This window comes from Solanum stenotomum, chromosome 11 (genome assembly GCF_019186545.1).
Source record: "Solanum stenotomum isolate F172 chromosome 11, ASM1918654v1, whole genome shotgun sequence".
Classification (NCBI taxonomy): domain Eukaryota; kingdom Viridiplantae; phylum Streptophyta; class Magnoliopsida; order Solanales; family Solanaceae; genus Solanum; species Solanum stenotomum.
In genome coordinates, this window is record NC_064292.1 from 9,434,280 (window position 1) to 9,460,813 (window position 26,534).

Here is a 26,534-nt window from a genome sequence, read left to right on the forward strand (position 1 = left end):
GTGTGAGCAAATGTTTATTGTGCCTTATCGGAAAGGTTACAACTATTTGGAAAAGTTGCAACCCTTCGGAAAGGTCACAACCTTTCATAAAAGTCACAACTTTACATAAAAGTCATAACTCTTCATTAAAGTCGCAACTTTTCATAAAAGTCGCAACTCTTCATTGAAGTCACAACTCTTCATAAAAGTCATAACTTTTCATAAAAGTCGCAACTCTTCATAAAAGTCACAACTTTTCATGAAAATGAAAGGCTAGTTTTGGAAATAAATAAATGAAAAGGGAATTCTGATTTGTGGTGGCGCCACGTAGGCGGGCATAAGGTTCTCTTTTATTTTTATATATATATATATATATATATATATATATATATATATATAGTTTGACAATTATTGTGGAAACTTAACAATTTATTTTAGAGACTTATTATAATCTCAATATGATGAACATTTTCATTCATCGGTGTAGTAACACATTAGCTCTTCAGGAGCTTTCGATTTTGTGTACTATCACATATTTCATAACACTATTTGTATGGTGACATTTCTTTCAAGGAGAAAATTAGTACGATTTTCATGGTCAAAATCATTACATGCAACAATTGTTTCTAGCTTTACTCTTGTTGTATCATAGGCACACAACCAATGACAAGTTTATGCGATTAGGGGTGCGCATCGGTCGGTTCGGTTCGGTTTTAGGTGTTATTGGTTCGGTTTATCGGTTTTCGGTTTGTAAATACTTCAAACCGATAACCAAACCAATAACATATTTCTTATCGGTTTTTGGTTAATTGGTTTATGACACTTAACGGTTCGATTTTCGGTTTAACCAATAAGAAAATACTCATATATATTATNGCAACAATTGTTTCTTGCTTTACTCTTGTTGTATCATAGGTATACAACCAATGACAAGTTTATGCGATGACACAATAATATTCAATTTAGTCATGACTACAATTTTTATAGGTGAGAATTATTTCTTTCTTTTGCACTTTCGATAGTTAATAATAAAATATACCACAATATTTGTGACATACTAAAAATTACACGATCAATGATCACTTATGTCAAAATATTTTTTTAATCTCAAATCACCCATAGAGGTAAGTTGTAACATTTATCTAAAAATACATAAATATATTTTTTATTCATAACTTTTATGCAAATTAACATATTCATTTTCAAGAATGAAAGAGCATTTACGATGCTTCACAAGTCTCATTCTATCTAAGTAATAGACTCATGTGATCACATGTATGTGCTTCGTAAATTTTTAATAGAATCATATTGTCTTTCTTCGATATTTATTATATTTGTATAACACACCTCAACATCACTTTGAGAGGCCAAGTGCATTATCACTTTTTATTTCTTTATTTTGATGGAGAATTTATAAAACTTATTAAATTAATTAGATTACACCATAACCACATGTCGGATACCTTTCATGCCAAATTGATGGTAAAATTTGTCTTCACTTTTGAAGGATAATTTTGAGAATTCATACTTTTCTTCCGTTTATAATTATCACAATGATGCCTACAATTATTTTGTCCTTCCACACACATATTTATACATTTAGCCACTTTAGTTTCTTTCAAACCTATTATGCACTACTGTCATATTCACACTATGAAATAAAGAAAATCAATGGGGCAGCATGATTTCGTCACAAGTATATTATTATTATAGTGATGTATTAAGACTTAAATTAACGGTTACAGGCACAAAAAGAGTCAATAATGTAATTAAATACCTCATCAATATGAAATTTCCTTAAGAATAAGTTAGGGTCATGAAGTGGCGATATTAAAATAGGACAAAATGCATTAGTACCTCACCTTTTCACGGTTGAATGCACAACAAATGGACTAATTTTTGTTACACCACTTTAACAAATAATATGTGGAATTCAACTTCGAAAAATACTTACAAAAATAAAAATTTAGTATTGATAATGTATTGTAAAATTAAAACAAAAATATGACACAAGCAATAGAAGTAGTGAGACGAGAGAAAGTTTTTCTTATTCTTTCAATAAGTATGTTCAAATATTTTTAAGTGTATCAATGAGAACCTTCATGCCTCTATTTATCGTGTTACATAGAGATATTCCAAATGTTGTCATAAACATGATCTTTATAGTGTTGATTTTGTAAAATCATTCACATCATGAAGTTCTTAGAAACACCAAAGTAGAATGAGTCATAAATAAATAAATTAAACATTTTAGATTTTTTTCACATAAATTAATGTTTGATTATTTCATTAAAGGTCACTAATTGAGAAGCCAATATATCAAAGAACAAAGATTACGATTTAAAAATGTAGTAAATAAAATTAATCAAAATGAAAGGAAATTTGTTATCACACCAAAGAGGTTCCTAATATATGTGATGGTGCTAAATCTTTTAATTTTTGTTGGAATGTTCTTAATATTTTTAATTTCTACAAGAATTTATCTTTTTATTATTTGAATATTAGGTAAAATAAATATTTGTTAGTTTAATGTTGTCATTCATCAACTTCTTTTCTCACTTCTGTGATCGAAGTGTGCCCTTGTGTTTTTTCCATACCTAATTTCAGGACGAAAAAGTGATACAAAAGCATCCTTAAAATATTTTTCTTAAGAAATGTATTATTTCTCACTTAATATGGATCAGAAAATTCAAAATAATTACAAGTTCATACCCAAACTCAAAGTAATTCATGAAATACTCATTCTCTCATAAATAATTACAGCCTATACCCCATTCATTAAGACTGATAATTTTCGTTTAGCTGATACTAAATCAATATCATATACTGTATTGGTATCATTAACGTTGATAATTTTCGCTTAACTAATACTAAGTCAATATGTATTGATATCATTAAAGCTGATAATTTCGCTTAACTTGATACCAAATCAGTATATATATACTATAAGAATATATGTATATTGGTGTAAATATTTCAGACCAAATATCCTGAACTCACCTCTGCTATTGACAAACTTGTTAAGTCTATTCAAATGGAAGGACGAAGTATTATAAAACTTGACAACTAACAAGCTGTACGCATTCAAATCTTAAAGACTGCACCAATATATAGAGAAGGTGAGGGTGCACTTTGGCTCCACACTCGACGCCTGAAAAGGAAAATGGAAACGATCTTAAGTTCTATGCACGGACATTGTAAAATACATTTACACAATCAAGTCACTTGAAAGATACGCAACTAATAAATATTGAGGAGTTTATACTTATGAGATGCAAAAGGTGCATATTATAAACCATCATAAAACCTTGGCAGACTCACTTGATCAGTCAAATCTCTATATTGAATTTATGAATATATCCCAAAACCGAGCTCTTTTGGATTTGTTTCTACCATCCATGGAGCCCTACGAAGAAGAAAGACGTATTTAGTTGAAATTATACAGTTAAGTAACATATTGGAGGAGAAAATGATAACAAATACATACTTGTTTAGTATGAAGTTTATCGTTCCCTCGGAAGCTCTTTGGAGAAGAACTTCCCTTGCTTCAACTGCAATTCCTTCAGGCTGCAAGGGAAGCCCAAAAAATGTTTAAATAAAAAAAGGGATTCTTACACAACTGTTCAGGTAACAAAAAAAAAAATTCAACGAAACTGGTTGTATGTATAGGTAATGTATCGATATTCTATAAATAGTGTATATATATAATGTATATTTATGTATATACATCCATATACAATGTTTATATAATATTTATACATTGCAGACTGATTTTTTTTCAATCCTGACCAACTCAAATCTCCTCTAAACAGTCCCAAATTTTAGATATGATATACTCTCAATGTTTTGAGTCTTTTGATATATTATTCACTCGGAATGATTCATGTTTGCGACAGGTCGAATTAAATTATTTATTTAGTCAAGTGCATATTTATTTGTGCGTCAATTTTGGTACGTCGGAGAGGAGTAATAGTTGAGACACATACATGTTCGAATAGCTGCCAGCAAAGAAGAAACACAAGGAAGAAAGAATGGAAAATTGACAAGGCAGCATATGCACTTCGCTTGAAAGAATAAAGACCCAATGGCCATTTATAGTAATAAATGATGATTAGGTTATTTTAGGTAAGGAATTTTCATTCAATGAACATTTTTTCTGATTTCCCGAAACAAGCGTAAGAATACAAGTTGAGGTCTTTTGGGTTAGGTGTCCCACATAGGTTGAAGGTATGTGTTGTTGTCTCCTTATATGGTCTTGTGCAGAGGCAGATCAAAATTTAAACTATATGGATTCAAGATTCTAGGACAGCTCAGGACCGCACTACTAGTCGTATTTGGTTTGATATTGCTACCGCACATGACTTAGAGAGCCAAGCGCTATTCTTTTAAAAAACAAATTGGGGGTAGGGGAAGGGGAAATGAGGATGAGATTACAAGACGAGGAATCAAACCCTTACCAACAAGGTGAAATTTCAGGTCACCAACCAACCGAGCTACTAAGATTCCCCCTCAAGCGCTAATAACTGGATTGAAAATTTAACATTTGTACATATTTAGTGTTTTTCTAAATACATATATGAGGCATAATTTGGCTGAACTCATAACTTATGTTGTGGATTCTCCCCTGATCTTGAGTAATCCTCACCTCGTGAACAATTTTTGAGATTAAGTTAGGCCCAAGTCCATTTTTCTTAATATGGTAGTAAAGTCCAGCCCAGCCCCAACTTGGTTTAACTAATGTTGGGTCCCTATTGTCCACAGGTATGTTATGTGTCTCACATTGTTTGAGGGTATAGGGTGTTGTCTTATTATATGGTGTAGTTTTTGAGGTTAAGTTAGGCCGAATGTCATTTTCCATAATTGTGAAGTTGACAAGAATAATGATCCACAGGTATGTCGGCAGTTGGTTCGTCAATACATACCTCTTCAGGAAACCAGACACCAGGTTTTGTGCTTCCCTCAAGAATAGCAAGGACAAATGCAGCCGTTGAAATTCCCACTGATCTGAAAAAGAAACAAACAGCTTATAAAAACCTTATGTGAAGAGACTTGCATTACATTTTTGCTTAGATTTCCCTGAGAAAGTGACGATGGAACTAACATTCCATTAATGTGTACCTAGAAAGTCTTGTATGACTAAATATGCCAATTCTGTTGTGTCCATCTGAGCATTCTAAATCTACCTGTTTCACAAAAGATAAAAACAACTTTGTGAGCTAGCTGTTTGCAAGTAAGATTTCGGAATTTTAGGTCAGCAGAGATAATTTCGAAGCGTTTTGAATATATAGTGAAATAAATATAACTGTACCTTCTCTTATATCTTAAGCTTTTAGATGAGGTAGCCACACAATTCAACAAATAAAAATAAGTAAATTAAAAATAATTAGAAGACATCTCACTCGCATTGAGACTGCCTCTCCAGCTGTTCCGTCAACGGCTCGAACAACTGGATCGAATAGTTGAACCAGCTGTTGTACTTTGCTTCTATCCCTCAGAAATTCCTGCAGAAGTTTTAGTATATGATTATGATGCCTATTGAGCGTGTGACATATTCTTTTGAAAGTTGGAATGTCGGATCCTCATGACTTCAACAAACTATGGCTGATTATTGATGCATCAAGATCAAAGTGCAAAATCCACTAAGAGCTATATAAATCTTTTTTATCCATTCTGCTCTTACAAGTCCAGTATTACGAGAATTAATTATCATGTTGAGACTTATTTACACTATCCGTTAGTAGACTGACTTTATTCGGATTTGGGACCAGATATAGTTTGTTGAAGTGACATAGGTGGAGTTTTATTTTTAAGATTTTTAAAAATATACAAAGAGAATTCCACACCATATGGGATTTAAGCATCTAAGTTTCAAGTTGAGAGACCAACTTGAGGAAGTAAATTTCTCATAGCAATCATTCCCCAGTTCCAGAAGAATGGATCTGTTCCAAACCGAGCACTAACGGTTGGTACACCAAGGACCTCATGCACACTTTTCACCTCTGGAAGATTTCTGAAAATTATGAGATTTTAATAAGATTAGAACTCAAGGGATGAAAGGATCACACATATTATAAAAGGAAAATAGGGCTTAAGGCTAGATCCTTCGAAACAAATTTACTGTTCCAAGTACTCACAGGAGGTAAACATCCTTCTTGCCGATCCCCATTCCAAAGTCAATACTAAGCATCCCACTATAAGGAGTCAATTTGATTTTCTCTCCTGGTACATAGTTTCAATTCAGTGATGAGATCACAATAAATACAAGAGGGTCAGGATGGGGGGAAAATCCAGTCCATCTAAAAAGCTTACCTTTATTATATGCAATTACGTCCTCTCCAAGAAGCAAAAAACTAGTAGCTAAAATAGTAGGTCCAGCACCACCAGTGCCAGCAGTGTAGTAGTAGAATCTGAAATAAATATCTAAACATGTTAGAATTGTAAAAGATTTATCAGGAAAAAGACGATAAGGAAAATGTATTGACATTACTATTTTTATGTGTTCGGTAGGAAGGAAAATGTTTTTTCAGGAAAATAAGTGGTTTCTTACTAGTTTCATGTGTTCGGTACGTAAGCAAAAAATACTATCCTAAAAGCATTTGTATATAATCTTAGATAAATACTACGGAAGGTGGGGTTGGGACGTGGTGGGAATGGGGACTACAGGGCTGGATGAAGATGAAGTGAGTTGGAGGGTGGGGAGAGCACAATCAATGTGGAATGCCATTTGTGGAACTTATTTTCTTACTACCATTAGGGAAGTCAATTTCTTCATTTTTAAGGAACTTGTTTTCCAGAAATTTAGAGCAACAGTAAAATTGGAACACCGAACACTCCCTACAATGCAAAGTAAAGTCCAGGCTAATTGATCATCTTTCAAGGCAATAGGTGACGTTGCTTAACCCATAGGTATCAGGAATGAAAAGATTGAGTATTTTCTTAGTTTGTAGTTGATAGATAACATCAAAATGAAGCTGTCTCATTGAAAAGCATTCCTGTCCTAATATTAGAAAGCTATCTCAGGTCAACCAATATTGTTTACACAGTTAGTACTTAGTAGTAAGTAGTCACCCATTAGATAGACCTATTAGAACTCCACACGATTAAATGTATCGAATTTAGTCTCCTTATATGATCTTACGTAATCCTTACCACTTGAGCTAACATATAAGGTTGAGTTACCCTCGAAGGGAACAGTCAGCAAATGAAGAAGTATTCCAGTAATGAAAGATCTCCTGACTAATTGTTACAGAGAGAGTGTCATCTAAAGTAACTCTTTATGGGAAAAAAGAGCTTTTAATTATATACACTGACATTATAAACAAATTGTATAGTATAAGTGCATATTAATTACTTATAGCAGCTTATTCTTTTATTTCCAGGTTACCATGTAGGGCTTGATATCGAAAGTTACTTGTTGTAGGCAGCTTAAACTAATTGTGTAAAAGTTCTTTACACGGTCAATGCACAAAATATAAACCCTTGAAAGAATTAATAGGAAAGATAAGGTATTCGTTGAATGACTTAATGTTCATTCAAATATCTGACCAACACCTGACAATGTGGTAAAATGAATTAATAAGGCCAAAAACAAAGCAGGAAATTGTCACCTAAGCCTCTCTAATTCACCCTCGCTTTCAAGTTTTGCAGTGCGAACAAGCTCTGCTGCCATCACTGTCATATTAGTAGAAAAATAATGTTTGAGTTCACTTGATAGAGCAGTCACATTTACAATCCTAAAGAAGGAAAATGCAATGCAGCAACCAATTGAAGCTACAATAGTGTCATCTTGTCAAGGGAAAGTAATCAGGTAGAGTATTTGATTAATTAATTAACAAAATAATGACCATGAGATAGAAGTATTTCTTGCTCAAGTCCATGATAATTAAGGAATAGACTATATGATAAATCTTCTATGTTTTACAACTCCAAGAGGAAATTACCTCCTCTACGGCTGCAATGGATCTAACGGAGCCAAAACCCAAGGCCGTTGGCTCGACTCGACTCTGGTTACCAAGTAATAGAACTCAAGAACAAGCTATTCAAACTCTAATTTATGCTTGATCCTAGACCTAGAGTGACAACAACTCAAATGATTGAACTTGGCTCAAACATAAGAAAATTTTAAAATTCCACACATGTAATGTTTCAAGTTCTTAATCACATCGTAAAATCACCAAGTAGTCCACACAATCTAGATATGTGTATACATCAGAACATATGCATCTGAAAATCAAGCCAGGTTGTGGAGCTTTGAAGCCAAACAACTTCTTCTTCATATTCTAGCTTAAAAGTTATTCGAACCACTTCTAGATATTTGAACTCTATTTGAGAGATCAATATCATTTGGGTTCAAATCCAATTTAATCGACTTTACACTAGAACTATATGAAGAAGCTACCATTTTTCTACTTATCAATAGTAAAGTAGATAAGAAAGAAACAAAATCTACCTCTTTAGATAAGAATAACTAAAGCTAGAATTTCTTCAATGAAAAAGTGAGAGCTAAAAAACTTTGAGTGTCACCCACGCTCTAATTACAGTATACATAACAGTAAAGCTTTGATGAAAAATATCAAAGATGAGAAAAGGCAGAACTTAAGCAGAAATTTCCTTTGTTAAATGAACAAATAATTATAACATAAGTCTTATAGTACCGTTGCTCACTCCTGGGTAGATTCCACCAGTAGTTATGGCAGGAATATTGGCTTCCAGTGCTTTATTCATATAGGACTTTGCTCGTGTTGCATAGCTTGTGTCATCACAAATATCAAGATAGGCTGTCTGTTGGATGACACGACTTAAACGTTTCAATGATCACTTCAATGAGAGGAAGAGTTTCTTAATTCTGTAGTCATTCTTTTAAGAAAGTTAAACTTGGAAGTTATGCTGGCTGATTACCTTTCGCTCACCTTGGTCCCAATGGCAGCTTCTAGTACTTTACAGTTTTCTGACTGTTGGAATGGCCCAGCAGCATGAACCACAATGTCCGCATCTACAAAATCGTTAGACAGTTAAATAAATATTGCTAGACTGTTAGCGGAAGGGTAATGTCTGTACATCAAGATTCTAGTATGACTGAAGTTTCTTTTTTTTAATAAATAATTAGATTCCCAGCATTTCAGCCAATATTTGGACTATGAAGACATAATGTGATATTTCATAAGTAGGAAGAGAAGTGGCATGCATCATAAACAATAACATGCAAAAAAACAATAGAATCATTTGTGCGTGAGAATTTCCTGTTGTATCTTCTCAAAGTATGAAAAACAGCTAGACATAATGGTGAAAATATTACTCCCTCAGTCCCATTTTATGTGGCAACATTTGACCGGGCACGGAGTTTAAGAAATAAATGAAGACTTTGAAATATTTACCAAATTATCCTTTAAAAAGTAGACTCACTTTTCTCTCTCCTCATAAATGTATTGGAGTATTATTTTAAGATTAAGTGGGACCAACAAGGGTAAAAGAGGAATTGTACTTTTAAATACTTACCATATTAGGAAATGTGACATTCTTTTTGGGACTGACCAAAAAGGAAATGGTGCCACATAAAATGGGACGGAGGGAGTAACAATTAAACAGACAATGGAAAAATGACTACAGTTTTGTTTTATTGTTCACTTGTCTTTGTGTTGCCTTTTATTTTCCCTCAGTTAAAGGGAGTTGGTGAGAATCAGATCTAGGTAAAGCAATAGTGACGGATGTTTCTGTTAGGCTGCAATTTCGCTTTATATGTTAACAGCATGAAAAGGAAATGATAAACCTTTTTCCTTAGCCTAGTGTCAATTATGCAATGCCTTAACTGCTTTCCATGTCTATGCTGATCACCCAGGAAGCTGTAGTATATCAACTTGTCTTAATTTACTTACAAGTATCCAAAAGTAAGTGTAGTACTCATGTATAACAATCATATTTTCTAACATGTTCGTCAAACAGGAAATTTGGCTTCCTACTAAAACAATACAGTAACTGCATTTATGCTAGTTTAACTTTTAGAAGAGTACAAAGTGAAATTACGCCACTTCGTCTAAGAGTCATACAACACAAATTCCTTAATTAATAGTCCAAAAAAACAGTTTAATGCAAAGGATATCAGTTTACTGATTCCTGCTATGTGGCAGCAGGAATGGGATTAAGTGCAGAGAGAAAGGACCAATGACTAAAATATAGCTTATTCCCATTAGGGAAAATCGATATAAAAAATAACACACACATTACAGGATAATGTTGCTAATTGATAATCCATACTCATCAATACTATAACTTGCAATAGACAGCTGCATTTGATAAAGTGCTCGTAAGTTCAAAGTATGAAAAAGGGAAGGATCTGGTAGACCTGTCAAATTGGCTTCTAACGCTTCTCTGTCGTCTATATTTACTTCAGCGAATTCTGCATTCTTTCCTAGTTTTGACACCATGGATGCCCCTTTCTCCCTGTAATAGATAATATGATACACAATAGTTTTTCTTTATTCAAGAAGTCCAAAGTTACACAATAAATTTAGAACGAAATGTCGAAAACCTAGAAAGTCATATAGAAAATGAGATAAACCAGGAGATCAATTTAACTGTGAGTTCGGATGAAACACACAGACAAAATTGGCTAATATGCCTTGGGTGGGAAAGTTCTTGAATTGAGTGGGAATGTCATAGCACTCGAGACAATCAAATAATTAATCTACAACTTATCTCTCAAAGGATTAATTAATTGTTTGGATGTGGACATGTTATACCATGATATTTGGATGTGGCCATGTTGACTCTCCAAAAAGGTTGCCGCACCAGTGTCGAATCCTTCAAAAATACACTATTTTGGGAGGATTCAAGTAGCACCCATCGACATTTTCAAAGAGTCCGAGCAACATAGGCCATGTTACACAACTGAATTTGTGCATAAAACTCTTTGGATTCACGAACTCAACCTCTCAATGGGGGTTCATTTTCCTCTTTATACCTTCATATTTTGGATATCACTTTTCCAAAATCATACAATTATTAGCACCATATCATACCAAAATTAGTGATAATCCGCCAGGTACTTTTTCATTAACAAAAAGAAGTCTTACGCGAGATTTACCTTAGAAACTCTTCCTTCAAAGATTCTCCTCAGTTTTACATGGTAAAAAAAGGAACTTCCGAAATCAGCACTTAACTTTCTTGATTAACAGTCTAACAATTTATTTAACATAATGAATCCATATAGCTTTGAGCCTTTGCAGTGGTTGGTCAAGAAAGCCTTCAATAATCTAGGTAAAAACTATTTTGACATCCTTTTTACTTGTTCCTCTTTTCCATTTGCATTACTTTCATTCTAATTTATCTTTTGTTGGAAGTGTTAATGTAGCTTCATGACAACAAACCAACAACAACAACATACCCAGTGAAATCCCACAAGTGAGGTACGGGGAGGGTAAAGTGTATGCAGACCTTACCACTACCCCATGGAGGTAGAGAGGTGTTTCCGAAAGATCCTCGGCTCAAGTGCAACAAATCCAAGTAAAAGACATGACAACAAGCATCAAAATCAGATAAATAGTCACCAAGGATTAGAAGACAAAGAACATCAAATCCGTCATCATTTTTGTAATGAGGTTTGCTAACTTTATAAGAATGGCAATGTTATGTACCGAGTCCAACTTATGCCTTTTAGATGTTGGGGAAGAAAAACTTATGTTAGTCTGAGTTAGTTAAAACTAGACACTTTTAGATGTTGAGACTAAGCAATTTCAAGTTTTACCATTTTTGTCTCTACCAAGTAGCCAACTCTTTACAAATAAATAATTCTGGTCTGTGAAACTCAACCAATTGATAACATTTCTTATTTTAATAAGCTTTTGTCTCACATCTTTCATATTTTCAAATGCCAAAATATGAAAATCAAACTTGTGAACAAAAACTCATTTTCAGCAGATTTACGCTCATTAGGTGGAGAAGGCCCTTATATCCTTGTGTCATATTACACGTTCCACCTACCACTTAGGCGTCATTATTAATCTTTGGTACTCAAAAATTTCATCTTAACAATATCCAATTTACTAATAAACACATATTTGTTTAAAAAAATATCTTACACTCTCAACCAAACATTAGAAAGTATTTTCCAAGGAAAGCATTTTCTATTGAAAATGAACAAACAAAACGACAACAACAACATACCCAGTGTGGGAAAACAAAACAACAACAACAACAACATACCCAGTGTAGTCCCACACAAAGTGGGGTCTGGGAAGGGTAAACTGTACGCAAACCTTACATCTACCTCAGAGGCAAGGTAGAGACACTGTTTCAATAGACCCTCGGCTCAAGACAAAAACAGTCTAGAAAAGGCCGTAATGGAAGTACAAGATACAACGGATAGTAACAAAATACACTACATAGTAGCAAAACAGCACTACAACAAAATAATACTACAATCAAAATACACGAAAATGACCAAATAGAAAGTACCCAAATTGCAGGACATAGAAAGATAGAAATGTGGACCAAAAAAACATCTTCAAATCAAGAAAAAAAACTCTATCTTTATCCAAATTTCATCCCAATAATGAAATTCTGAGTTACCCAAAAACTGAAAAAGGGTTTATTACCTATTTCGACCAGCAATAACAATGTTAATGTCAGGACAGAGCTTAGAAAGAGCAATAGCAGTAGAACCACCAACTCTTCCAGTTCCACCAAGTATTACTACTTTTGAATTTTTCACTTTCTCTGCTATTTCTACTCTCTTTTCATTCTCTTTTGCTAAATTAGCAACTCTTACAAATACCCTTTTCTTGATTCCTGTAGTCCAGGAGTACATGCCCAGACTAGCCATCTTTTTAAAACTTCTCTACTCTTTTTTTGCCCCTTTTGTCTTTCAGTTTAACAGTTTATCATCTTCTTGATTACAAATATGTGGGGAAACAACTGCCAGAAATGCAATACTTGGGTGGGTCCCTCAACACCCCCTAAAATGATATAAATTATTAATTTCGTCTCAATTATTAACAACTTTAAAAACACACATCTACTTTACTATACAATATGACATAGCAAGTGGTATCAAACTCTATTAGGAGCATGCGACATTTAATAAAAAGTTGGAGATAAGTGTTGAAAACATTTCTAAACTTGACAAAAATTTAGAGTGTATTTCACTCCTATTATAAGATCGGGGTGTATTTAAGTTCACTTAATCAATAATTCAAGAATGAAACTAATAATTTGTTGCAACGACCCTCCTAGTCATTTATGTGTTTTGCCTTCTGTGAGTCGTTTAGAGTGTTCCTGTAGCGACCCAAGTCATTTATGACTTGCTGGGAGTGACAGTTTGGTCACCTGGTCGTTTGTTTGGTTATTGTGCGAGTTTTAGTGTTTTTGGAGCTTATGAACCTTAAACGATCATTTTCAATCAAAAGTTCAAGAAGATGACATCGGAATCCAATTCTGACGATTCCATCAGCTCTGGTAGGGTCATTTTAGGCTAATAGCATGGTCGGCATGACTTTCGAGGTTTTTAGTGTGAGTCGGTGCCATTAGGCATTTTAACTTTAAGTTTAAGCATAAGTTTGACTTTAGTCAACATTCTGAGTAAACGCGCTCAGATGAGAATTTCGTCAGCGCGGTTAGCTCCAGAATGTCGAGTTTGGTCTAGATTGACCCTTCTTTTATGTCCCGAGGTTTTCAATATTTTTCCGAGCCCTTTAGTGGTTTTTGACTTAAAATGGCGGTTGGGTGTGGGACCCACTTTTTGTCAAGATGATCTCGTATGAAAATTTTGATTGTGCCATTGAGTCTAGAATATCAAATTTGGTATGGTTGCATATCTCATTTGCATGCACGGGGTTCCGAACGAGTTCGGAGCACCCCGTCGAAGTTTTTAAATTTTCGAAAAAAAAATGCAGAAAAATCTGCTATAAAATGCAAAAATATCAGCAACCCTTTTCCAAACTTAAAAACCTTATAACTCTCTCATCGCTCAACCGAATTAGGAGATTCGAAGTGCGGGAGCTTTGTATTTTCGATGGTATTTTTCGAGCTTTTATTTTTGGCATTCTTGTTTTAGTCATATCTCACTCAATTTAGCTTGGCTTTGGGTGATTCGAAGTCCCACGTGTTGAGAATTATCGTGGATACGTCGTAGAGTGTTCAAGGAAAGCTAGGCACCTTTCGATTCTCGTAAATTTTAAGTTTAGATTGATGCATGTTTTCTTTTAAGTTGATTAAAATGTGATTTTCCTTGCATGTTGGGTTTTGCTGCGTTTTGAGCCTCGAATTGTGTTCCAAAATGGAACACAAGTTCGGGGTACTGTTTAGGGTCTCTTGACGGAGTCAAATTCGAATAGTTCAGTGCGGGTCTCACGATTTCCATTTTGACTCCAAAATTAACCTGTCTCCGTTTGTTGTGATTTTGGTGTCTAAACAACCATACTAACGTTGTGATCCTATATTTGATAGAGTGACATCGTTCAAAGGTCGTTCGGGAAGGAAAAGCTCCGGCAAAGTGATTTGGAGCGCGAACGGTCATCCTTAAGGTAGGCTGTGGCTTCCTTTCTATTAGATTGAGCTTAATCGTGTAAAAACATGTTGATTGGAGTGAATTGGGGGTGGGTACTAGTTTCCTACTTTACTTTGATTAGATACCTTATGTTAGGATCAATTGGCCATAATTCGGGTGTAGTACCATGTTAACCGGTTTAGTAGAGTTGCATGCTTATGTGCTAAATGTTATTGTATGCTTGTATGCTATGTGTTATATGCTTTGTTCATACTTAACCGTAAGCATGATGTCCTTAGTCTAGGTTAGGCTAGCATTGCCTTAGACTTATGACCCGTGTGGGCTAGATAACCTTGACTTTCTGCCGACGTCGTTCGGATGACTTAGTTCCTTGTAGACTGGAGTAGCAGACTTGAGTATGATAGTTCGAGCTTTAGATTAGGTGCTATCGCTGCTTGCTGCACTTCTGTATCTTCTCCATCTAGTTTCACGGTTTCGACACATTCTTGAAGGTTCAGTGCATCACTAAATGTGTGGGATTGAGATAGTATAGGCTTGGAGCCTTTTATGTGATTTCCTAGAGTGGACGGCGTTCCACGGTGACTGTTGTTGGATTGAATCCTATTGGAGATACCATCACCCCCGGGGTTGTTCTTTCTAGCTGGGCTGGGAGCGTATCGCTGGTTGGGTAGACTCGGTGATTTCGGCGATCGTCCCCGAGCCTCTCTTTCTAGCTGGGTTGGGAGTGTGCTGATGGCTGGGTGTCCCCGGGTCGCTCTTTCTAGCTGGGCTGGGAGCTGATTGCATGGTAGGACGACTCGCAATATCTACCTCACTCATGGGTCCCTCTTTGTAGTTGGGATGGGAGTGGACTTTTTGGTTGGGTGCCCCCTAGAGTCACTCTTTCTAGCTGGGCTGAGAGTGCACTGCTGGCGGGGTGGAGTCTGATGGATTATCTTGGTTATTTTGGGTTGGGAGCCCTGTTTTCTTCTTTCTCAATAGACTTAGCTATTCTGTGTACCTGTCGGGCTTATGAGGATCCGTTCAGGTTTTATTTGAACTTGCGCACGAGAAATCGGGTCGTGACATTTGTACAGAGTTGAATGGTGTTTTCAATATTTCTTTCAAAAAAGGAAATGAGGAATGATTAATTGCACAAAGTATTATTATTGTTTCAATTTATATGACTCACTCTTTTTCTAATCAATTCAATAAAAAAATGACACATTTTCTTATTTGACAAATATTTAATGACATTATGAACATACTCATATTGAGTCCCTCTCATTTGACAAAAAAGCTATATAAATATTCCGTTAAAGGAAACTAGTTTACATACCTACGCGTTGCGTGGTTAGTTAATAAATGTAATCATAAATATTGAATACTGACAATTTCAAAATCGTAAATACTGAATACTGACAATTTCAAAATTTAACTTATTATATGATAATATTGTAAAGTTTATTTGAGAGAATGTTAAATTTAACACTTTGATATGTTATAATAGAATATTTATGTAAATAAATTAATATATAAGCTTAGTTCATTTTCTAAATTTGACAATATTAATTTTTAGCATGATTTAATTAATTTATTTTTAAAAAATTATTCAAAATCATAAATACTCTCACTTATCGATATTATCATCTTGTTAGAATAATAAAGATGTAAGAAAATTTAATTGTTAGATTAAAATAAATTATAACAAAGTAAAGCCCTATGATATTAGTAAAACTAAGATAAAACTAAGTGTTTGTTTAGTGTGAGATACAAGGTATAATAATGTCACGACCCAGGGGTACCCTCTAGATATAACACGGCGTACTTGACCCCAAAGGGATCTCATACATGCCCTTAGCATATCATGACATAAGATAAATAGAAATTATGTGGAATTTAAAAATTTTACAATCGAAGTCTTTTCATAAAATCAAAGGAAGTCTAGACATTGTCTCAATAATCATCTAATACAATTGAGTATCAATAAGGGTCACAACCCTTTACAACATAGTCTCAAAAGAGAATGTAAGAAACAAACTAGAAATGAACAACTCTTGTTCTCGAACCATGAGGACTCACTGAAAGCGTGAAGAATAGTCAATACAAGCTTGATCAAGAAGGAAGTACACCTCAACAATCGGGCCCTACACGTATAGAAAATGTAGAAAATATGGATTAGCACAAAATTGCACTAAGTATGGAAGCTATGCATAAAATCCTTAAAACATGCCAAAAGGAACAATTTAGTTAAAACCATGCTCTTTATCAACTTTAAGAATCATTATGCACGATAGTGTAAATACATAAGTCAAACCATTTCATAAGCAACCCTAAGGTATACTTGTGCAATGCGTAGACAAGATCTCATAATCCTATCTAATACTAAGTACCACTTTTAGACCACCGTAATCATGCATATCATACCCTGACCGTATCCATAACAAACACCCATATACAAGAAAACATTCATGTCCATAACTTGTAGCAAGTAAAGTCACTCTTAGCAACAATCCATATCATACATGCATAAATTTATATATCTTCATAGCATAAGGAAACCACACCATAACCCCTTTTAAAGTCTATTTGTGCAATGCATAAGTGAAGTCCCATACTGCAACTCACACTAAGTAAAACTCTTTGAGAAGTCATAAATATAGTTCATGTTCATGTTCTTGTCATGTAGGGAAATAACCTTAACCGACATAGACCATGTGAGCTACATGGAATCCGGTGTCATGCCTTTACACCGAAAGAGGTGTCTTACTTGCCTAAGGTAGAACTATTTTGTTAGCTTAGGTGGATTAACTAGCTAAAGACCTATGTGGGCACATAGTTACGGGATAGAGAGATTGTTACTAGAAACCCAGACTTCTGGCGAAGGTTTCCATCTCATGAGATAACTGTAAAACCCGGACTGTTGGCGTAAAAGGAATCCATTGGAAAGCCGGACTGCTGGCGTAAAAGCTTTCATCTCATATTCATATCCATTAGATGCTAAACATACTTCCCTTTAAGTTCATGTTAAGTCTTTACTTAAGTTCATGTTCATGAAAGAATGTCCTAGCACTCAAACCAACATGGTGTCATGATAGCTTATAGATTCGATAGGTGAGAATAGCCTTTCAACCTTAGAATCATTAGTACGTGAGTAAACCTTTCACATCATGTTGATAGTGTTCATGAGAATAGCCTTTCAATCAACACAACAACATTATCATAGTCATAGACATTTCATGCATAGTCATATGTAAGGGTATGGGGAAAATGATCTTTCAACGGTACCACAATTACACCATAGTCATAAGATCTTCACTCTCTAAGCGAATCAAAAACTTATACACAATTCTCATAAACATGTACAAACCCTCATAATTTGCCCTTCAAGGACCATGAATCACATTCAACCCAAACATCTAGAATTTCTACAATATATATGGAGAGTATTATGATTCAATAAATTCAATCAATATAGGCATAATCTAGTCACATGCTTCCATAATCAACCAACCCACATCATGGAATCACAATTTAGTAATATGGGGATTCATGAGTTCTTGGGGGGAGGGAGATTTTATCATAAATCAACAATAAATCATCAATTCAATCATAATCCATTATAAACCAATCATTGAAAATGTTTTGAAAGAGAACCCATGACTTAGATTGAAACCCTAGATTTTGGGCAAATTGGAAGCTTTGAAATCAAGTTTTAAAGGGACTCTGGGTGAAAGCTACCCATAGATGAAAAGCTACCATACCTTGATTAAGAATCTTCAAAGAATTTGAGAAAGAAGCCTTGAAATCACCAAACCTTAGCTCCAATTTCACTCTTCTTCTTATTAGAGTTTTAGAAAGAGAAATATTGTAAGGAAGATGAACTTTTAGTTTGATTTGGGTGTTTGAGAAAAATGACTTAGTTTAGAAAATTTTGACAAAAAAAAACAACTTATATAGTGACCCCAAAATTACCCAAAAAGATCTCACTTTAATTGGACTAAAATAAGAAAAGACTTAATTAACCTTCATTAAGTGACTATGCTTAGGCATCATGAGGGGCATTCACGAGTCGTGGTGAGGACCACGATCTGTGGTCCCACTCGTGAAGTTGGGGCAGTAGCTAGGCAATTGGTGCCTTTAGCTTACATGCCCAAGTCATTCCCACGAGGGGCTCCACGAGCCATGGTCAAGACCACGGGTCGTGGTCCCTCTCGTGGTCCTTGAGGCAATAGCTATGCTATTTGGGGCCCCTAGCTTAAATGCCCAAGGCATCTTCACGAGGGGATCCATGAGCCATGGTCAAGACCACTGGATGTAGTCCCTCTCGTGGACCTTGAGGCAGTAGCTAGGCCACTTGGTGGCTACTCCTCTTTGGCCAAGGCAACTCCACGAGTCCTCCCACGAGCCGTGGTGATGGCCGTGAAGTTAGGGCAGTGTGCTCCAAGTTTGGGGCATCCTTGGCCTTTGGCACAGACACATAAGAATAAGTAGAATCCAGATCAAACAACACATTAGCTATCTGGTCACAAACAATAATAGTACTTATGATCACTGCATCAGACCCTCAGTCTCGGTCTTGCCCGAAAAGGCATAAAACTGAGCCATGTCATCTTGACGGGCAATCTCCTTGATATACAATCAATCCATGAAATCGTAGTATAGATTCTAACCTCAATTAACATAACTTAATTTCATCATTCGCTAAACAACCCATACATGTTATGGCAATAATACTAAATGCATTTTCTCAAATAATGGTGTTCATTATCTAATCGTCCCTTACCAAAACTTCTTGAATGTTGTCACCTATAAAATTGAATATGCAAATATGACCTTAATCCCTTCACAAACGATGATAGTAGCTAGCGAGCCCCACAAAACTCTTAATTTCAGTCACAGAACTAAGTCGGACCCAATTCCTGATTGCTTCAATCTTTTGAGTGATCTACCGTTACCCTTTTCTTTGAAACTACATGCCCCAAAAATGCAACCAAAGTCGACCAAAATTCACACTTAAATTTAGCATACAACCTTTTGTGTTTGTAAGAACATGGATGCTAGTTTTCTGCTGTTTTTTACAACATTCAATTCATTACAAGGTTTTATAGTCTATCCTCAATTGCTGAACACTGGTTGGATTGCAGGGGTTAGTTCAGATTCAATTTGGGTTCTATAAAGAGACTTGGGAAAAATAGAGGAGACAAGGCTGAGGTTCTGTCTCGCCCTATCTCGCTCTGGCTGCCTCAAGCTAGCAGAAAAATCCCGCCCCAGCTGCTCGGACTAAAATAATACCCAGGCAATAATTTTTTCTGGAGTTTTTCTCTTTTCTAAATCTCCCAACGGTTTTCAACTTTACTGAGCAATTAAAGATAATCCTCTGAACTAGGATAATCATTGTCTACCCCGAGTCAATCCAATGACACACAATCCAATCATTCTCATTAATTCAACACCATAACCCACACCTATTGTGAACATGATCATATCATTATATCCAAGGAAATACAACTTCCACATTCACAGTTAATTCAGGCAACAAGGAACAAACATTCATAGTTTTCAAGTTACAACTCACAGACAATCCCGATTTCTAAATTAGTTTATTCCATAAATGACCATTACTGATCTCCCAGTACAAGAGCAAAAAATGTAAACTGATGCACCTGTAACTGGTCAAAAGATCATTTATCCGAGGTAGTGGATACATGTTCCAAATGGTGACCCCATTCAACTGTCGATAGTCTATACACATCCTCTCTTGCTAATGATGGTGTTACCACTTTGTTGCTCTAGTTCGGACCACAGAGTGAATAAGGAAAGATACAAATTTGTATCACCCAGATACCAATTGGATTCAAGTCATATCACGAAGGAGTAGAAAGAATTGAATTTTTCCTAAAGTCCTATAGCCTCTCTAAGAAAAGTACGGACGTCTTCATACCATTCCGCAAGACTCTACTAGACTCATTTTGGTAAAATGTGATCAACGAACCTAGGGGTTGAATTTACGCATTAGTTTGGTTAGTTAATTGTTTAAACCTTTGGAGTTTATGTGGACTCTATTTTTATTGTCATTTAAACCTGCTTCCATTTCTTTAAATGTGTAGTATTTGGTTAAGTTGTTAGATTTGGGTTGTAGTAATGGTTCTCCCACCAGAGGGTTAGTGTAGGTACCAATCACGGCGGTCTGACAAAGATGTATCGAGATTTGAAGCGAATTTATTGGTAGCCGGACATGAAGAATGATATAGCGGAGTATGTGGCTATGTGTCAAAATAGTCAACAAGTAAAGTATGAGCACCAAAGGCCTGCAGGTTTGCCTTAGAGAATGTCAATTCCGGAATGAAAGTGGGAAATTATAGCCATGAATTTTGTGGTTGGTCTTCCCAATACTTTGGGGAAGTTTGATTCTATTTGGGTAATGGTTGACAGATTGACTAAGTCAGCCCATTTTATTCTGGTAAGAATAGATTATAATGCTTAACAATTGGCTAAAGTTTATGTGGAAGAGATAGTGAGGTTGCATGGGGTGCCCCTCTCTATCATCTCACACTGTGGTACCCATTTCACATCCAAGTTTTGGAGGAAATTGCATGATGAATTGGGAACACAACTCACTTTTAGTACAACCTTCCATCCACAGACGGGCGGACAGTTAAACAAGACTATTCAAGTGTTAGAAGACATATTGAGGGCATGTGTGATTGATTTTGGAGGGCATTGTGATAAGTTTTTACCTTTGTGTGAGTTCTCCTATAACAATAGTTACCACTCCAGCATAAATATGGCACCATTTGAGGCACTTTATGGGAGGGGATGTAGATCACCCATAAAATGGTTTGAGGCTGGAGATGTGAAACCCTTGGGGGTTGATTTAGTGAAGGATGCTCAAGATAAGGTGGGAAGTATTCAAGCTAAGCCTTTAGCAGCACAGAGTAAGCAGAAGAAGTATGCAGACCATAAAGTAAGAGACATGACATTTCAGACTGGTGAGAATGTTCTTCTTAAGGTATCACCCATGAAATGGGTGATGACATTTGGCAAAAAAGGCAAGTTAAGTCCGCGATAATTGGTCCTTTGAGGTTCTTGAATGTGTAGGGATAATAGCTTATAGATTGGCTTTACCACCTAATCTATCTGGAGTTTATTCGGTATTTCATGTGTCAATGTTGAAGAGATATCATGGTGACGGGGATCACATCATAAAGTGGGATTCAATTGTGTTAGACTAAGACCTCCAATATGAGGAGGAATCGATTGACATTCTTGATTTTGATGTACGTAAGGTGAGGACCAAGGAGATTAAGTCAGTGAAAGTTCAATGGAAGCATCGTCCAATTGAGGAAGCTACTTGGAAAACTGATAAGGACATGCGAGACAAGTATTCTAGTTGTTCGTCGATTCAGGTACTACTCCATTCTTTCTTTAGCCTGTTTTTCCTAAGTTAGTCACTCGGGGACGAATGATGGGTAAATTAGTATCTATTGTAACGACCTATTTTCGTCATTATAGAAAAGCCAACAGGAAAAAAATTTGGGCCAGAAAATTTTTTCGAAGTAACTTGGAATTTCTCAACTTAGTCTAGATTTGGATGAAGTCGGTGTCATTAAATTCTAGGGAAATATGGTAACAATTGGACGATCTAATTATAAATTTGATCACATGACTGGATAGATAAGACGTTAAGGAACCCATACAACTTTATGGAATTGAATTCGGGCGAGTAAAACTCCCGAAATTGATCTTAGCGTGAACGGGTAGTTTCTAAGTGTTGTTGGCTAAAGGTGTGTTGTGAAATGGGAGTTTGGAATTCTTAAATCAACTCACTGGTCCCGTGCAAGCCGCTAAGGCAGGATTATTCCGGCCAGGGCGGGGCCGCTGTAGCGGGGTGAGTACCGCTTTGACGGGACAATCGCGACTTAAAATCGGAAATAAACCCCAAAATCATTTTTTTGAACTTGAGAGCTAAAGAACGAACCCAGGGATTTTTTTGACAGTTTTCCACCATTCTTAAGGCTAAAGGTAAGATTTTCACTCTTCGAATCCATTTTTCGATCCATAGAACATAATCTAACAGATAATTTTCGATGGGAAAGGGTTTTGATCTGGAAATTATGGTGGAAAAAGCCTGAATCTGTGTATGAGGATCATGGGTTTGATCTAGGGTTGATAGAATTATTGGTAATTCGAGTAATTAAACATTGTTTATTGATTCTCGTATTGTATTGATTGTTTGTAGACCAAGAACAAGCGAAACGAATCCGGAAAGGGAAGAATCAAGTTTCTCCAGGGATTCAAGCTTGTTTCAAGGTAGGTGATGATTGTGATTTCATGTTGTGTGATGTATGTTTGTTCTTGCTTCATTATAATACTTGTATATATGTGAATGTTGCATTATTGATCACACTAATTATAAATGAAGATAGATGAATGTTGAATGCCATGAATCATGATTTGATTGTATGATTATAAGAATGTATTTTGTGATTGTGATTATGGATTGTTGAATGGATCGGGTGTTGCGTTCCGACACACTAGCTTGGATCAGTTGCCACGTTCCGGTATAATTATGGGATCGGTTGCCACGTTCAGACATAATCATTGGATCGGGTACCACGTTCCGGTATGCTAACAGTTTGGGTTTGGGTTCCATGAGAGGACCATTGACTTGACATAACTGTATAATTGAGACTTATGTGAAATGCTCTGTTGTTCTTAATGTTGTTGATATAGTATATATTCGGTGTATGCATGTTATTGTATTGTTGTAATGACTTATGTATGTTGCACTTATTGGGATAGCCGTGTGATCCTACCAGTACACTGTGGTTGTGTACTGATACTGCACTTGCTCTTTCTTTGTTAAGTACATGGCATCTTCTTGCGGCTATTGACATACCTCACTTAGAAGATCAGTGATCGTTCGAATTCAAGGGTGAGCCAGTTCTTCCAGGCTACCATGATTTCTTTTTCAGTCTATGACCACATTTCAGACTTAGACTAGTTCTTTAGTTAGTCTTATGTTTAGTTTGGGGTTGTATCCCTTCTTGTTTAGACTTATGTAGTTGTTATACTTTTGTTTTGGAGTTTATGGGAACTCCCTATTTTTCTTTCCTTAGCATTTAACTTCCTTCCGTAACTTAAATGCCTTAGTATTTGATTTAGTTGGTTAGCTAATTAGTATTAATGGTTCTTCCACCGGAGGGTTAGTGTGGGTGTCAATCACGATGGTCTGAGTCGTGACAGAAATCTTCCCCATATCGATGCTCAATATTACTCCAAAAATATTTAATTCAATGCTAAAGTAACAATTCTCTCTCTAGGTTGTGATAAGTTCTTGAAAGGGCCTCTAAAGAGGTAATTGCTCAAATAAAAATACTCTCTCTAGATTTTTCGACGTGTAAAGTTTTGTGTGTATAGTTCTTTTACATGTAGAAATTATTAATGAAAGAAACATGTTATGAAAGTAATATAAATTGTTTAACATATAGATATCTACAGATAAAAAGAAGAAGCGTCACTGAAAAAATTTAGTAACCTACACAAATAAATGACAAAAAAATAATAAAAAAGAGATATGGATGAGTTTCACTAAAGTGATTTCAAGTCGCAAAGTTAGATATATGATATTATGAAAATGAAGTATATACAAAAATTGAAATTTATACTCTTTTGGATGGTTTTTATGTATTATTTCATAATGCATCATATAATGTTCAAATATCATATGGTTGGGTAATAAAAAAAGACACAAAATTTGTTGTATCATATTATGAATTTAAAATGAATTATAAAGTGCTCGAGAATATTCTGAAGTTGTTTATACAAGTCAAATTGCATTAGAATTTTCTATTACTATATTCTTTCACTTGTCATAAGTTACAAGTATATTTTACGAGTTTAGCAACGCTCTAGAACACACACAACTAACTTAAAATTTTAAATGGAGGTGCTTAAATTTTTTTATTTGTTACATATGAGTTAGACAGTAAGTATTTTCATATTGTTAATAATAGTGGAATGCCTTTATTAAGCATGACTTTATTAGGAAATATACATAATTGAACAAGAGCAAATTTAGAAAATATACCAACAAAATAAAAAAAAATATTTACCTCAGAAATTACCATCAATTTAAATACTAACTTACTAAAACATATGTTACAAAAGAATGACACAATAAATTTTTTTTCAATAATCTAATAACATAAATCTAACTAAAAAATATGTCGTTTGTAGTTACTATCTTTACACGTTGACTAACAATACAAAGAACCAAAAAGAGAAATTTAATTAATATGAAATGATTTTTGTTCAATTCTATCAAATAAGGAAACATCATAAATATTTTTACTTTTTTGTCATTTGAGTTCATTTTCAACAGATACTATGATGATTTTATCACTATAAATACATCTTTAGAAGAGAAACACAACACCACATTTTCTTACATTCTCAAAATAGAAGCTTAGCCATGAGAAGACCTAATGGCCGAAGAAGAGTTGAAATGGCAAGGATGCCAAATCAAAGTAATTTACAAGTAACATTCTCAAAACGACGCGATGGAGTCTTTAAAAAGGCAACTGAGCTCTCCACTTTGTGTGGTGCTGATGTTGTCGTTGTAGTTTTTTCTCCTAGCAATAAACCATATTCATGTGGACACCCTTCCGTTGAGTCTATTATGAATAGATTTTTGGGTGGAAATCCTCCAACTAATACTGATGCTTCTAACCCCATCGCTATTGCGCATCAAAATGCAAATACTGATGAAATCAATAGGAAGCTAAATAGATTGGAGATTTCACTCGAAAGAGAGAAAAAATATGGAGAAGCACTTCAAGCATTGAGGAAAGAACCTCCAATTGAAAAACTCAGTTTCTTTGACCTTAAAAATCTGTGCAAGGCCTTGGAATCTGCAGATGAAGAAATTGAAAGAGTAGCGAGCATAAAAAAGGAGCGTGGTTTTGAATTTCCATATCAAATCATTGGAAGTGCATTTGCTCCTCTAAGAATTATAGAACATTCTTTGTCTGATTCCGATGAAGGGCCATCTGGATCCAATGAATAGAATTTTCTTGCTTTAATTAAAATTCAATCACTTAATTTGTTACTTATAGAGTTAAGTTTGTCATATTAATGATTATGTTTATTCTATCTTTGATTTTGATTTATCTTTCAGTATGTTTCTCATGGAATGAAATGTGTTTTTATTTAGTATTTTCTTCGTTTCTATTTCTTTTCTTGTTATTTTTTGTCCTTCTAAAAAGGAATGTCTTTTTTCCTTTTTGGTAACTCTTAGTTTTAATTTTCACTTTCCATGTTTAAGAACATAAGAATAAAAGAGAACCTTGATGCATTTTACATATCTTCAATTTCAGATTACAAGATTTAAAAATCTTTTTTATTTTCATTAATTATGTGACAAGAAAAAATTAGATGAATAAATTAAACTGAAGGGGGTATGTGGTAATTTATAATTTATAAAATGTCACTACACATACGATCTAGTGTTATATTTTTATAAAAAGTAAAAATCAATAAATATATCATAACACTTTAAGTCAAACAAAGAATTAAAAGATCCGTAAATCTTCAAAAATCAATTATGAGTTCTCAATTGAAATAGTCTTAATGTAAGAATCCTTTTTATTTGATTAGATTTCTTCCTTCTCATTGCTGCAAAATAAAGAGGATATATCAATTCATTGAATGTACGAGTATGTAATTGTAACGATCTGAACCGTCGTTATTTAGGAAAAGCAAAATTTGGAAAATTTCTGGGCCACTGTCCCGCTAGGGCGGCGACGCCACGACGGGGTAAGTTGGCGCCAGAGCGGGATAGGTGAGACAGAATGTAAATAACACGAAATCTTACCTTCTCCTTCTTCTAAAAATACCTAATTTAGACGTAAATCACCCTAGAAACCCCCAAAAACCTGCTCTAAGCTTGGTAAGGAAGGAGAAGGAAATTTCTAGCGTAAGGAGCGCGGTGGATGGCAGACTTCTGTTCAAGATCACCATCACGAAGTCCGGAAACAAGAATCGAAGCCAAAAAATCTGTGCAGTTGCTTGG

General features: G+C 35.0%; 2 protein-coding genes across 3 annotated transcripts in view; one reads left to right on the plus strand and one right to left on the minus strand.

Annotated features, from left to right (window-relative positions):
* LOC125843977 (uncharacterized) overlaps positions 1-12,876 on the minus strand; it is a 621,631-nt gene extending 608,755 nt beyond the window's left edge. Inside the window, exons 1-14 of one of the 2 annotated variants that reach the window (XR_007444098.1) lie at positions 12,570-12,876; positions 10,319-10,416; positions 8,889-8,971; positions 8,634-8,760; positions 7,587-7,650; positions 6,289-6,386; positions 6,114-6,198; positions 5,866-5,989; positions 5,379-5,480; positions 5,098-5,162; positions 4,902-4,983; positions 3,467-3,546; positions 3,301-3,385; positions 3,044-3,130 (exon numbers count right to left, since the gene is read on the minus strand). Coding sequence is in view for 1 of the 2 variants with exons in the window: in XM_049523183.1 (XP_049379140.1) it covers positions 3,328-3,385; positions 3,467-3,546; positions 4,902-4,983; positions 5,098-5,162; positions 5,379-5,480; positions 5,866-5,989; positions 6,114-6,198; positions 6,289-6,386; positions 7,587-7,650; positions 8,634-8,760; positions 8,889-8,971; positions 10,319-10,416; positions 12,570-12,796 (1,293 nt within the window). In the remaining variant the exon portion in view is untranslated. Of the gene's footprint in view, positions 1-2,930; positions 3,131-3,300; positions 3,386-3,466; positions 3,547-4,901; positions 4,984-5,097; positions 5,163-5,378; positions 5,481-5,865; positions 5,990-6,113; positions 6,199-6,288; positions 6,387-7,586; positions 7,651-8,633; positions 8,761-8,888; positions 8,972-10,318; positions 10,417-12,569 lie in introns of those variants that run through there. The other variant, XM_049523183.1, reaches the window with a different exon arrangement.
* A 12,059-nt stretch (positions 12,877-24,935) lies between these two features.
* On the plus strand, positions 24,936-25,529 carry LOC125845633 (agamous-like MADS-box protein AGL62). The gene has a single exon (XM_049525183.1). It carries the CDS (start codon positions 24,936-24,938, stop codon positions 25,527-25,529), a length of 594 nt encoding a protein of 197 aa, XP_049381140.1.
* Positions 25,530-26,534: the final 1,005 nt, after the last annotated feature.